This window comes from Grus americana, chromosome 20 (assembly GCF_028858705.1).
Source record: "Grus americana isolate bGruAme1 chromosome 20, bGruAme1.mat, whole genome shotgun sequence".
NCBI classification, from domain to species: Eukaryota; Metazoa; Chordata; class Aves; order Gruiformes; family Gruidae; genus Grus; species Grus americana.
In genome coordinates this window covers 7,326,255-7,338,866 of record NC_072871.1, presented here as the reverse complement: position 1 = coordinate 7,338,866, position 12,612 = coordinate 7,326,255, and the positions used below count along the sequence as shown (strand labels likewise).

The following is a 12,612-nucleotide window of genomic DNA, read 5'->3' as shown; positions in this document are numbered from 1 at the left end:
AGAAATAGAATAACTAGCTGTAGAGTTATGAATTCCCTTAATATGCTGGCACAATAGCACTATCATGAAGGCCACAGGTTTGTTTGGAGAGTTCAAAGTAAGTCTTTGATCTATTTTCATCCTATAAATTGTTCTTGTGGAATCTCATCTTAATTGTGAAAAGTTCATGTATGCGCTCGTTGCATGGCCAGTTGAGTTGTCTGACTGGAGAACAATTCTTGGCACGTAGCAGGCCAGGTATCCGTCCGTGGCATGTGAAGAACAGGAGTGGGCAGGCAGAGCCCTGCTAGGACAGTACAATCAGGTACTGCTCTCTGGTGGTCCTGTCCTAGTAGTGCCTACAGCAGTGTTGAAAACATTGGAATGGAAAACATCAGTGGAACAAAGGAAAAGGAGGACTCTTCAGGGGAATTTTGTGGTGACAGTACTATTTGTATTGACTGCTTATATTAGAAAATACATCAACTCCCAAATCAAACCATAGAAAGAAAGTAATCTTTCAAGCATTTATGCATTATCACAATCCTCGAGTGGCCAATGCATCTCTTCAGTATACTACATGCGATGTCAGCGACTTCCCTGCTACTTCTTTATTTTCCTGTGCTTGATTTTGCATTACATTTGCTTTCTGAAGTAAGTGCAGCTATAAGTGAACTGCAGAAACTGAGCCCCCCCGATCATTGTCACTAAGGCCAGTTTTCATCCAGGATCCAGTAGATACACTCTGGGTAGTATGAGAAATTATACACAGTACACTGTATGGGTATTCTTTAAATTCTAGTTTAATACATTCTGGCTTTTCATCACTAAATCAACTTCTTAATTCTGACAGTATAGATAGAACAGTGTTTATCCAAATGCATATACCTTTAATACCCAGACAAAACCAGCAGTACTATTGGAGGATGGAGTTATTGCCCTTCATATTTCTTCAATCATCGTACACAAAATTTGCTTGAAGACTCCAAAAGAAAGGTATCTCTTCTTCCTTATATGTTAAGTTTGGAGAATGATCTGGGAATGAACATTTGCACTTAAACTTCAGTTACAAAGGGAAGACAAGAAAGAAGTCCATTAACAATCAAATGAAATGTTTAACTCTGAGTTAAATTAAAGCTCCTTCTTCATCATACATGAGAGTATTTTTCCTTCATCCTGCTACCTGGGATAAAGCTATGTGAATCTGCTTTCCCCTACTTGTTAAAGCTCCGAGATGAACATTCGCTGAAACTGATGGCAGAAGTGTTCCTGACCAGTCCATCACTTTGACTCACTATTTCCCCCAATACAGCCCTTAGTGACATGCCTGATATTGGTTTAAACGCCAGTTTCCCCAAGATGCAAAAACAATCACATCTTTAAATGATAATGTCACCAATAAGAGTGTTGACAGCTTGATCTGAGAATTTGAGAATGCTGTCCATGGGCAAACAACGCAACACATCTTCCTTACCCCTCTTACACACATTCATGGTGCTGCTGGCACAACACAGGCATCTGTAAAGCTAACACACACAAAACGTGCCATCACTCTTCTCATTTTGGCTTGACTCCTACGTGCCTCCTATCTTGCCTTCTAACACGCAGATGCTTTCCCCCTTTCTCTTCTTAATCTACCTACTGGGCAGAAACCTCAACCTTGCAAAATAACACTGGGGCACGTAGTAGTTTTGCCCAGAGGATTCAGAATGAGCAGAGCAGCTGCCCCTATGTCCCTTGGAGACCATTTTCACAGCTTCTACTTGCCTCGCTAGAGACTTGAAGTTTGACTCAGCTCTAAGACTTCATTCTCGTGGCCAGTATAGCAACACCACACAGTACTTTGGGAGCAGTTCCTGGACCATCTGTTTCCTTAATGTAACTATTTCATCTTTACAAGAATTCTACAAATATTGATCTAAACCTCGCATTGAAATAGGGAAGGAAGGGAAGGAAGGGAAGGAAGGGAAGGAAGGGAAGGAAGGGAAGGAAGGGAAGGAAGGGAGGGAGGGAGGGAGGGAGGGAGGAAGGAAGGAAGGCAGGAAGGAAGGAAGGAAGGAAGGAAGGAAGGAAGGAAGGAAGGAAGGAAGGAAGGAAAAACTTGAAAAAGGGTGCACTTTACCAGGATGTATCATATCTGTCCATCCTTATGTATCGCATACATACCAGTAGATTGAGGGTAGGCCAAAAAAGGTATTTCTTCTCTGCCAATATGTAAATGGCACCTCCAGTGTATATACGGTAACATCACTCTCTTTTACACAGCACAATTTATTAACAGTGCTTTTATTAGAGATGAGCCTGCTATATATTCATCTTGTGCTGCATTTCTACACATGGAGTTCTTGCTGAATGATTCTTGGTTCTAGATCATCAAGAAATCAGAAAGGCAAATGCCACATTAATCCAAAGAAACAGACTTGAAGAATGTGAAAATAATGTATTTAGAATGTAGAGAGAAGACATTAGGGATTCAGTCCCTCCTTATATATGTCTTAACTCCCACTCAGCAAATTACAGGAAGTTGTACAACAAGAGTTGTAGGAAGAAGCCTTACCTTTAAAATAAAACCATGTATTTTAATAAATAGAAAAATAATGCCTCAAGGCATGCTAAGACAACTAGTAATGCAGTAAACTTAAACATAACATTTTCTGGTGGATAAACTCCTACAAAGTTGTATATTATAATTTGTTACCCTTTCCCACAAAGCACATTAATTTGCCATGTTAAAAAAAAAAAAAAAAGCTCGACTGGGGAAGATTATTGTTCTGCTCCAAAATGTATGTCCTTTGTTCCTTTTTGAGGCATTAGATTGCATTTGTTCTGTGAAATCTGTAAAGTTACCTGCTTTTGATGGCTTGTTGGATTGTGCCTCTTTTCTTATGTAACACAACCAACTTGTTTTAGAGATCTGGTGCTCATTAAAGACTTAATGCTTTCCATATTGTTCATAAGAAATTATAGTGCATATATTAGTCTCTGCCTTGTAACAATATTTTTCAACAATTGAGAAATTTCAATGAAATGATAATGCTCTCTTTAGTTGCTACTACCAAGAGTTAGTTTAGGTTTCGTTTTGCAAAATTTGCTCTCTGGCAGCAATACTGTTTGGCAGGGCAGACTAGATGCCCATTGCTAGACCATCTGCTTCCAGATCTTTCTTTTGCATGGCAATCAGATAGGTGTCCAAAAATCACGTATTCAGAGACCAGCTGAAGATGTGACACCACAGTAAATATATATTACCATAGAACCTAGAATGGTTTGGGTTGGAAGGGACCTTAAGGGCCATCTAGTTCCACCCCCCTGCCATGGGCAGGGACACCCTCCACCAGCCCAGGTTGCCCAAAGCCCCATCCAACCTGGCCTTGAACACTGCCAGGGAGCCAGGGGCAGCCACAGCTTCTCTGGGCACCCTGTGCCAGGGCCTCAGCACCCTCACAGGGAAGGATTTCTGTCTCAGATCCCATCTCCATCTCCCCTCCTGCAGCTTCAGGCCATTCCCCTTGTCCTGGCACTCCATGCCCCGGTAACCAGTCCCTCCCCAGCTTTCCTGGAGCCCCTTTAGGTGCTCTAAGGTCTCCCCGGAGCCTTCTCTTCTCCAGGCTGAACTACCCCAACCCTCTCAGCCTATCTCCATAGCAGGGGTGCTCCAGCCCTCTGAGCACCTCTGTGGCCTCCTCTGGACTCGCTGTAACAGCTCCATGTCCTTCTCGTCCTGGGGACCCCCGAGCTGGACGCAGTGCTGTGGAGGGGTCCCATGAGAGGGGAGCAGAGGGGAAGAATCTCCCCCCGCCGGGAACGCCCTGCAGACCTGGCGCAGGGAGGGGCCGAGGGAACTGAGCAGCGGAGCAGCCTTTCGTGAAGCACGGAGGTACGGGCGCTAGGGCTCGGGAGGCCGGCGGGCAGCGCGCCAGGCACCGCCGCACGGACGCAGGAGAAAAGCGTGGAAACTCCGCGGCCCGCGGGCACGGTGACCGAGGCCGCCGCCGTCGCTGCAGCCGCCGGTGCGGCAGCGAGGGGGCGCGCCAGGGCCCCGCCAGGCCCCGGTCCGTCGGCGGGAACACCGCCCGACGCCGCCGGCCCCGCGGGTCTCGGCGCCTCCCAGCGGCGCCGCTGACGGAGGCTGCGCCAGCAGGGGGCGCCGCCGCTGTCCCCGGTAAGAGTCGCGCCCCGTCGCGTTACCGCCGCTGAGCAGCCCCGGAGGGGGCGGGGCCGGGGGCGGGTCGGCCCCTCGCGGCCCCGCCCGCTCGCGCCACCTCGCGGGCAAGAAGCAGAAGGGCTGACCCGGGCCGTCATGTGACCGGGATGCGGAAGCTCTTTCCAGGAAGTGGGGGCTGCTTCCGGCGTTGGCCGGGCTGGGGCGCGGAGGCAGTGCCGGCCGCACCGAGTGCTGAGGCCGGGGTCGCATCCCGCTATGCGAGAGATTCCGAGACCCGCAGGTGAGGCGCTTCTCGTTCGTGGTCCACGGGAAGCCGCGCTGCCGCCGGGCCTGATCCCGTGAGCCCGCTCTGGGGCGGGGCGGCGAGTGAGGCCTTCCCTCTCCCCGCCGCACCTGAGGGCTCCCGCGCCGCTTCCCGGCAGGGGCGTGTTTCCCCGGCGGACCGAGGAGCCGCGGGAGGCGGATGCTGGACCCGGTCTGCTCCTGGCTCTGTTCCAGGCAGAGCCGATTGGCGAGTCCGCCCGCCGCTGCCCACGGCGAGGGCCGGCACCGGGGCCTGGCGAGGCCTGCGGCCGTGGTCCGTAACGCCTTCCGGGCAGGGCCCCACCGGGGCGTCCGCGGCAGCTGATGCTGTAGCGTTCTGAGTTTCTGGCACGGCGGATGTAAGAGATTAATTTCTTCAAAAGCTCCGTGTACGGAGAACTGAAGTAACTGCCTACCAGCGCTTTTTAAAGTCATTTCATTTTTAAGCAAGTAAAATGTGCCTTGTGTCTTTCACTCAGTGTTACAGCTTGGAGACTAATTTTTTTAATGAATTAAAGTAGAAAGGCTTAGTTATGAGTTGAGATAAAATGCAGAAATAGAATGGATCATAAAAGGAGGAAATGAAACCTCTTTGGAAAAACAAAGTTTTCTCGATGTGTATGGCTTTACTAATACAAAATATTTTACTTGTGTTTTGATAGCTTTGGTTTTTCATGAGAACTTAAAATATATAAAAGTCTGCTCCCACCTGGAATTGTTTCTGTGGTGGCATGCTGAATCTTCACTGAAAGATGGAGTTTAGACTAGCAGCAATTATACAAGATCTATAGACATGTCTCTCTTAAATTTCAGCTGAAATTTAATCCTGAAGGCTTATGGTTTTTTGTAGACAAATATTGAAAAATAGAGTCTTAAATCTGAGAATATTCTGAAAGGGGGTAAAGAACTGTGTCTGCATAAACAAATGATTGCTTAAAAAAAAGGTAAATATAATAACTGTTTGAAATAATTAAATAATGTCAAGTTGTTTTAAGCAAAGTGGGGGAAAAAATGAATGCTGATTTGGTGTCCTGAAGTAGATTGGTTATATGGGTACATAGCAGGACTGATGCTTTGAGGAAAAAAAAATGAGGAGTGCTGAAGACTGTAAATTTAAGGGTGGTGATCTGCTATTATGCAAGTGATAACTTGACAAAGATCAGCTGAACTGCAAGCTCTCCAGAGACTCCTTTTCCAAGGAAGTACTTTAAAAATCTGCTGTTTATAATATTCCATTGGATTTACTAAATTAAGAACTATTCAGACTACTGAACAATTTATATTTACAATCATACAGGTTGTTCTTGGAGTAGCTAAAAGTGGTTATGTGACAGCTAGGTTATAAATTCAATCCAAATACCACATTTACACTTGAGGTATGACAGTTTGTAGTAGTTAACTTCTGGTGAGTTGATTACTGTCCCTTGACTTTTTATGTCACTTAAAAGGTGGGGAAATGGTGCTGTTTTCTGTTTTACATCTTTGTGTGAAAATTTCCATATGCTTTTGGGAATACCTCTCAAGAAGCTTGTTCAAGGATATGCATAATCTTTTTTAGCTTGTCAAATACTTGAAACAAGCTGTGAGGGCTGAAGGTGCGGACTCTCTAGGGAGTAATGCTTTGCGATGTGAAGTGCTTTCCTCTTTCGTAACACTGTTAGTCAAAGCACTTGAAGTGGTGTGCTAGATCTGGAAGTTTTAGGCTGTTTCCTCAGTGGATGCATCTTGTTTACTGTTTCAGCAGAATGGAACTGCTCACTCATGATTTATGTGAGGCAGTATTTGTAGGAAAACTGTCTTGTGCCACCAAGTGTTTAAAACACAAACAAACAAAAAACCCTAAAATTATGACTGATTCTCATCAGATGAGAAGGTGGTTGGTAAACAGCTCAAGTAACAATTTATGAAAATGTAAAGTGATTGTAACTGTATATAGCAAATTATGGTACTCAACTACAGAATTATTAGTCATTTGACTGCCCTCCAATGGGAACTTTATTCGGTCCTTGCAGTTCCTCCCACTACCCAGCGTTGGAAATTGATGTAAGACTTGAAGAAAGAGGGAAACTGTGGTCAAAAAAAGGTACCTTTTTTCTTTTGACTATATTGCTGTGATTATTTGTGGTTACAAATGGGTTTCATAAATAACAGCTTATTCTTTCCAGTCTGTTTTCTTCAGAGACCTTCATAATCGAGTCAGATTGATACCATGCTTCTAGCGAAAAATGAAAAGGAAGTTGAAAAGCATAATCTTCTCAGTTCTGCAGAAGATGCCAGTGTCAATGTTTACAAGGAGTTTGGGCCTGTATTTATTGAAAAGTCTTGATGGCTTTCTAACTCCTATGCTCTCTTTATGGAAACCCTAGTCACCTTTATGTAAGATAACAGTGAATAATCTGTGTTCACCTATGTTCCATGTGCTTGTCATCCTTTTCTAGCTCTGAAACTTTGGAAATGGAACAATGAGTTTTTTGGGGAGTGGGGGAGAGTTGTCAAGAATATGAGTTGGAAAACAGATCAATGTGGTAAGGAAGGGATTATGTAACCATGAGCTGTTGATTAAACATTGAGTGATTTACATAATCACTCCTGTGTGGTGTGCATTTTGTAAGCAAACGCTGCTGCTTTTTTTTGCACTTAGCAGTCATACATTTGTGCCAATCTGCCAGCATTTTTACACAGTGCACCAAATGAGCAGTTTTTATTGATAGTTACATAACTGTATGGAAAGTACTGTGGTTATTGCACAGGGTCTCTGTAGCAGGGATTCGTAATCATATTTTCTCAATTCCATATTTCCATAGAAGTACTTTAATTTGAGAGTCCTCCAACTGTTTGTAATGCAAATTCTATTTTTGCACTATATTAACAAAGTGCTTTAAATTCTGTATGTATATACTATCTGATAATTTATTAAGTATTCTCTCTCAGGTGTGCAGCCCCATCTGTTAAAACTTTGACGCTTACGAGAAACAGAACGTGACAGAGGAAAACCGCTTGCTACTCCATGGCTCATCTGGAATTCCAGTGTAATCAATTTTCACATTATCAAATTTAAAAATTGCACGTTTAACTTATTCAGGCAGTTAATGTTGGTCTTTTGTAGTTGCATTTAAATTTGTCATTATTTTTAATGATAATAATGTGCAAATTTATCTCAAATTCAATTTAAAATTTAAAGTAGACATTTTAAAGAATTATATTACTGCTTAAAAGACTGATAACTTTGTATTCCCACATGATCCAGATGTATTATTACAAACATTAAAATCTGAAATCTTAGCTGAGCTTTTAGCATATAATTGCATGTACTTTGTATATTTGTAACACAACAGAAAAAATTCTGTACAGGAGAGATATCACTTTCCTCATTAACATTTTAAATTCTGTAAGGTTTTTCTTAAAGTGGGGAATGTTGTTATACCATCTGAAAAAGTTCAGAATTAAAAGATTGGATTATAGGCCTGCAACTGTATAAGATGTTGCTATTCCACCTTTCAGTTAATAAAACAACTGGGAACTACCAGTAGAAGAGTCATAAGCCTCATTCTCACTAGGGTTCTATCTGTGCTGCCTTTGTATGAATCAGTATGTTGGCCTTTGAAAACTTCATTTAAAGTGGAATATAAGACAGTCTTTATTGGGGGATTGATGAGATGATTTTGTTGGCAGTTGAAATGCATAATCTTTCATATGCTGTTATAAGCTCTGGGACATCCTGGAATTAGAACTCTACTGCTGTAGTTTCATCAAATAATGTTTTTTGTTACCCTAAACTCATGCTTGAAATGCTTAATCTACCTCAGCTGGGCAACATGCTCTTTGTAGCTCCTGCTATAGTTGATGAGTCCTCTTGGATAGAAGAAACACAACAAAATGTGCTGGTGTAACAATTTATGGCCTCAGTACGTCTTTCAGAAAAGAGAGAAATTAGATAGAGTAGGAGAAATAGAAGTACAGCAGTGACATAGGTTCTAGAAAATGTTGGGTTGAGTTCCATATAAGTCTGCTTAAGTGTTATTTGTTAAAGAAAAAGCGTAGAAGGAAATAGGAAGATCAATACTTTACTAAGTAGAATTTCTGATTTTTATTTTTTTTCTTGCAGCACAACACTAAATTTGTAATGAAATGGAGTCTGGGTCAAGCTCTTTTCGAGTGGAATTTCCAGATTTTTCTAGCACCATTTTGCAGAAGTTAAACCAGCAGCGCCAGCAAGGACAATTATGTGATGTGTCCATTGTAGTTCAGGGCCATCTCTTCAGAGCCCATAAAGCTGTTCTTGCAGCTAGTTCACCTTACTTCTGTGATCAGGTTCTCCTAAAAAACAGCAGGCGAATAGTTTTGCCTGATGTGATGAATCCCAGAGTATTTGAAAACATTCTTCTGTCTACCTATACAGGTCGGCTGGTAATGCCTGCTCCAGAAATTGTTAGTTATTTGACAGCAGCAAGTTTCCTTCAGATGTGGCACGTAGTGGATAAATGCACTGAGGTGCTAGAGGGGAACCCAACAGTTCTGTGTCAGAAGATGAACCATGGCAGTGATCATCAGTCTCCGAGCAGTAGTAGTTACAATGGCCTTGTTGAAACCTTTGAACTTGGCTCTGGAGGGCAGACGGAATTCCACAAAGTGCAGGAACTAAGGGATGGTGAAAATGAAGAAGAGAGCTCTAAAGATGAACTGTCATGTCAACTGACAGAACATGAGTACCTTCCCAGTAATTCTTCAACAGAACATGATAGACTTAGCACTGGAATGACAAGTCAGGATGGTGAAGAAGGAACTAGTGATAGCGCAGAGTATCAGTATACCAGACCTATGTATAGCAAACCCAGCATCATGTCTCACAAGCGGTGGATCCATGTGAAACCAGAAAGATTTGAACAAGACTGTGAAGGTGTTGATAATCCTTATGATGAACACCAAGTTTCTGAATCCATGAATGCCATTCAGGCAGATCATTCAATCCAGTCTTCAGGTGTTGAAGACTTTCATATAGGTGACAAAAAGATGGAAGCAGAATTTGATGAACAGGCAGATGAAAGTAATTATGATGAACAAGTTGACTTCTATGGCTCTTCTATGGAAGAATTTTCTGGTGAGAGGGCAGATGGAAATTTAAGTGCTCACAGACAGGATCTTATGATAGCAGCAGGCTATGGTGAAGGCATTGAAATGGCTACAGGAATTAAAGAAGAAACTTCCCTCACTGGATTCTCACATGCTGATAAACTGTATCCTTGCCAGTGTGGTAAAAGCTTTACACACAAAAGTCAGAGAGATCGGCATATGAGCATGCACCTTGGTCTTCGACCTTATGGCTGTGGTGTCTGTGGTAAGAAATTCAAAATGAAACACCATCTTGTAGGCCACATGAAAATTCATACAGGCATAAAACCATATGAGTGTAACATCTGTGGGAAAAGATTTATGTGGCGGGACAGTTTTCATCGGCATGTGACCTCTTGTACCAAGTCATACCAAGCTTCTAAAGCTGAGCAGAGTACTACTGAGATGAACTAAGAGATTAGTGCTTACATTTGTTTAGTAGAGTAAGCAAAATAAACTAATTATGCAAATAACGTCTGGTACTTGCTATTGTAAATTCTCAAAAAAACAAGTTTTAATGATTATGCTGGTATAAGCAGACCAAAATTTATTTTCCATAATATTACTCCAGGTGTTTGTGTGAAGTACAAATGGTTAATCTGAAAGATGCTTGCAAAATGAGGTCTGTAAGGTCTTTGTGACATTGATTGTAATCACAGCAGTATTTAGAAGCCCTGTTGGTTTTGAGTCTTCTAAATTCACAGTAAAACCCAGCTCTAAATTGACCCAAATCCTTACATAAAGCAGAAATTCAAGTAGCCCTACTTAATGAAATAGAGAACTAGGATGATGAAACCAGGTTATACGATTCACATTTTAATGAAAAAAAAAATTAGAATTCCACTTCAAACTGGAGACTGCCAACATACTTAGCATGCATCATTAGATAGTTTACATCATTAAGTAGGCTTTACTGTATTGCTTAATGAAAGGCTGTGTTAAAGATGGTTTGGCTTTCCTTTATCTGTCTTCCATCTTCTATCCATCTTCAGTAAACAAATGTTGTCTAATTTTGTGCTGATTTATATTTAGAGTCTGTGAAGCACTTATAGTTGAGCACTATATAAACTTCAATCTGTATTAAGTATAATTTGTCTTTGCTCCTCTAGAGTCTAATGCTGTATGACTCTTGGCTTGATTTGATTTTGATTGGTACATCGTGAGAGCTTCTAGAAATGTGTGTAATAAGTATGTCTTGTCAAAAAAAAAAGTAACATTGGAACTTTTCCAAAATAATCAAACATTTAAACTGTAGTTTTCTGTTCAGATTTTTGTGGCTTATTACAGTAGCAAGTACCAAACTCTGTGGATTCACAAATTGACTTTTTATTGGTACAAAAACTTCTTTGAGAACTTTTATCTAGTTTTAGAAACCTGCTTTAGGAAAATTATTTAGTCATTGATAGATATTTATACTTTTAATTCTTTGAATAGTAAGAACTGTAATACAGATTCTTGGTACTGAACTACTGTGACTGGTTACATGTGATCACAAGCAGCCGGAGTTGTTTACCTCTTCAAATGAAGTTGCTTGTGGAAAAAAGTAGAAAGTGTGGTATTTCGATCTATTAATGGTACTGCAGAACATGGTACCATGCTCGTGTCCGAAGTCTGGATTTTTGCTGGGAAAGCGGCACTTCTGCTTTGTTAGGATGAGTATCTATATGCTGGGCTCTCATTCTTGGAGATAGATGGAGGAGGGTTTGTAGTTCTGAGAGATGCTGCCAGCTCTGCAGGTAGAGTGAATGCATCAATTGTAAAGGTGGCAACAGGATTTTGGGGTTGAAAGCTTAATGCAGTCCTATGCAAAAGCAATTAACCCTTCTTTGTAGTTTACTGAAACATATTATAAAAAGGAAAGAGCCTTCAGAGCATACATAGACTATAATAGAAAGAGGTGATGTCCAAGTACAGTGCTGGTAACGTGGGGGGGGGGGCTGGGGGGGGGGGGTGGGTTAACCAGCATCAAAGGCCTAAGCCTGTCTGGCCCCAATTTATGTATTAGATACTGCAATATGCAGGATAACGTACTTAAACAGATGACCCTGTATGGTGAAGCAAAACCACACAAAGATAATTATTATTTAGATGCTTTTTTGAACTCCCAGTTACAAATTGTCTTATGATACAACTGAATTGTATCCTGAACGTGAATGTCTGGTACAAGCTGGGGGTTTACTACTCAGTGGGCTGTAATTACTGTAACTTCTTTTCTGGCATTCTACTTACAAACTTTAATTTTTTTAAGAGGCTCTTAATTCTTAATCTTCTAATGCTTCAGATATTTTTCATATGGAATTTTGTTAAAACAGATATTCCCAAATATGATTAACCCATTGCTGGCAATGGGCATGAATGGTCAGCACCACAGAGTTCTTCTTCTTAGCACTTAATTGAACTCTACAATATACCATGGTGGCCATATATAACCCTTGTAATCAAGGTAACTAAACAGGGATTTGCTCACTAACACTGTAACCTGCTTAATGTATAGAAGCACTTTGTATTTAAAAAAAAAAACCAACAAAAAACAAACCATAAAACTTTATAAGTATGTTTTTTAAACTTAGAAATTATATTCCCTTTATGGTTTGTTTCCACACTGCTAACACTGTCTTTTTTAATATTAAAAAAAAAAATTACAACGCTTGCCTGTTTACATGAGTGTAGAGGAAAGGGTTCTTGCACTCGGTGGCCCTATTTTTCCATTCTCCAAGGCCTTACTACATACAGGGTGTCATTTCTGCAAGTACCATCATCACATTTGAGGGAAGGTATTCTCGTACTCATTTCAAGAATGATCTTGTATATTACATTAGTTCTCAACCCCTTTTGAATTGTCACTTCAGTGTTGCATAAAAAGGTTAAGGGTGCTTCTTCCCATTTAACCATAAAAAAGGCTGGTCAGAAACACCAGGCTGAAAACCATGGTCAAGCAAAAAATTATTTCTGTTAAACCTAGACCATCCTACAGAGCTGACAGCAAAACTGTTTCTTTTACCAGCTTGGAATGACTTTTCTATGGGACATTTCAAAGTTAAACATTACTCCTGATT

The 12,612-nt window shown here is 41.5% G+C and overlaps 1 protein-coding gene across 2 annotated transcripts; it reads left to right on the top strand.

Moving 5' to 3' along the window:
* The first annotated feature begins 4,285 nt into the window (after positions 1-4,285).
* Positions 4,286-11,411, top strand: ZBTB43 (zinc finger and BTB domain containing 43). 2 transcript variants are annotated; one of them, XM_054848818.1, is made up of 5 exons: positions 4,286-4,424; positions 6,460-6,530; positions 6,886-6,972; positions 7,379-7,476; positions 8,553-11,411. In XM_054848818.1, the coding sequence occupies exon 5, from the start codon at positions 8,576-8,578 to the stop codon at positions 9,968-9,970; it is 1,395 nt and encodes a 464-aa protein (XP_054704793.1). In that variant the 5' UTR covers positions 4,286-4,424; positions 6,460-6,530; positions 6,886-6,972; positions 7,379-7,476; positions 8,553-8,575; the 3' UTR covers positions 9,971-11,411. The 2 variants fall into 2 exon arrangements, with proteins under 2 accessions (XP_054704793.1, XP_054704792.1); XM_054848817.1 differs by lacking the exon at positions 6,886-6,972.
* The last annotated feature ends 1,201 nt before the right edge of the window (positions 11,412-12,612 follow it).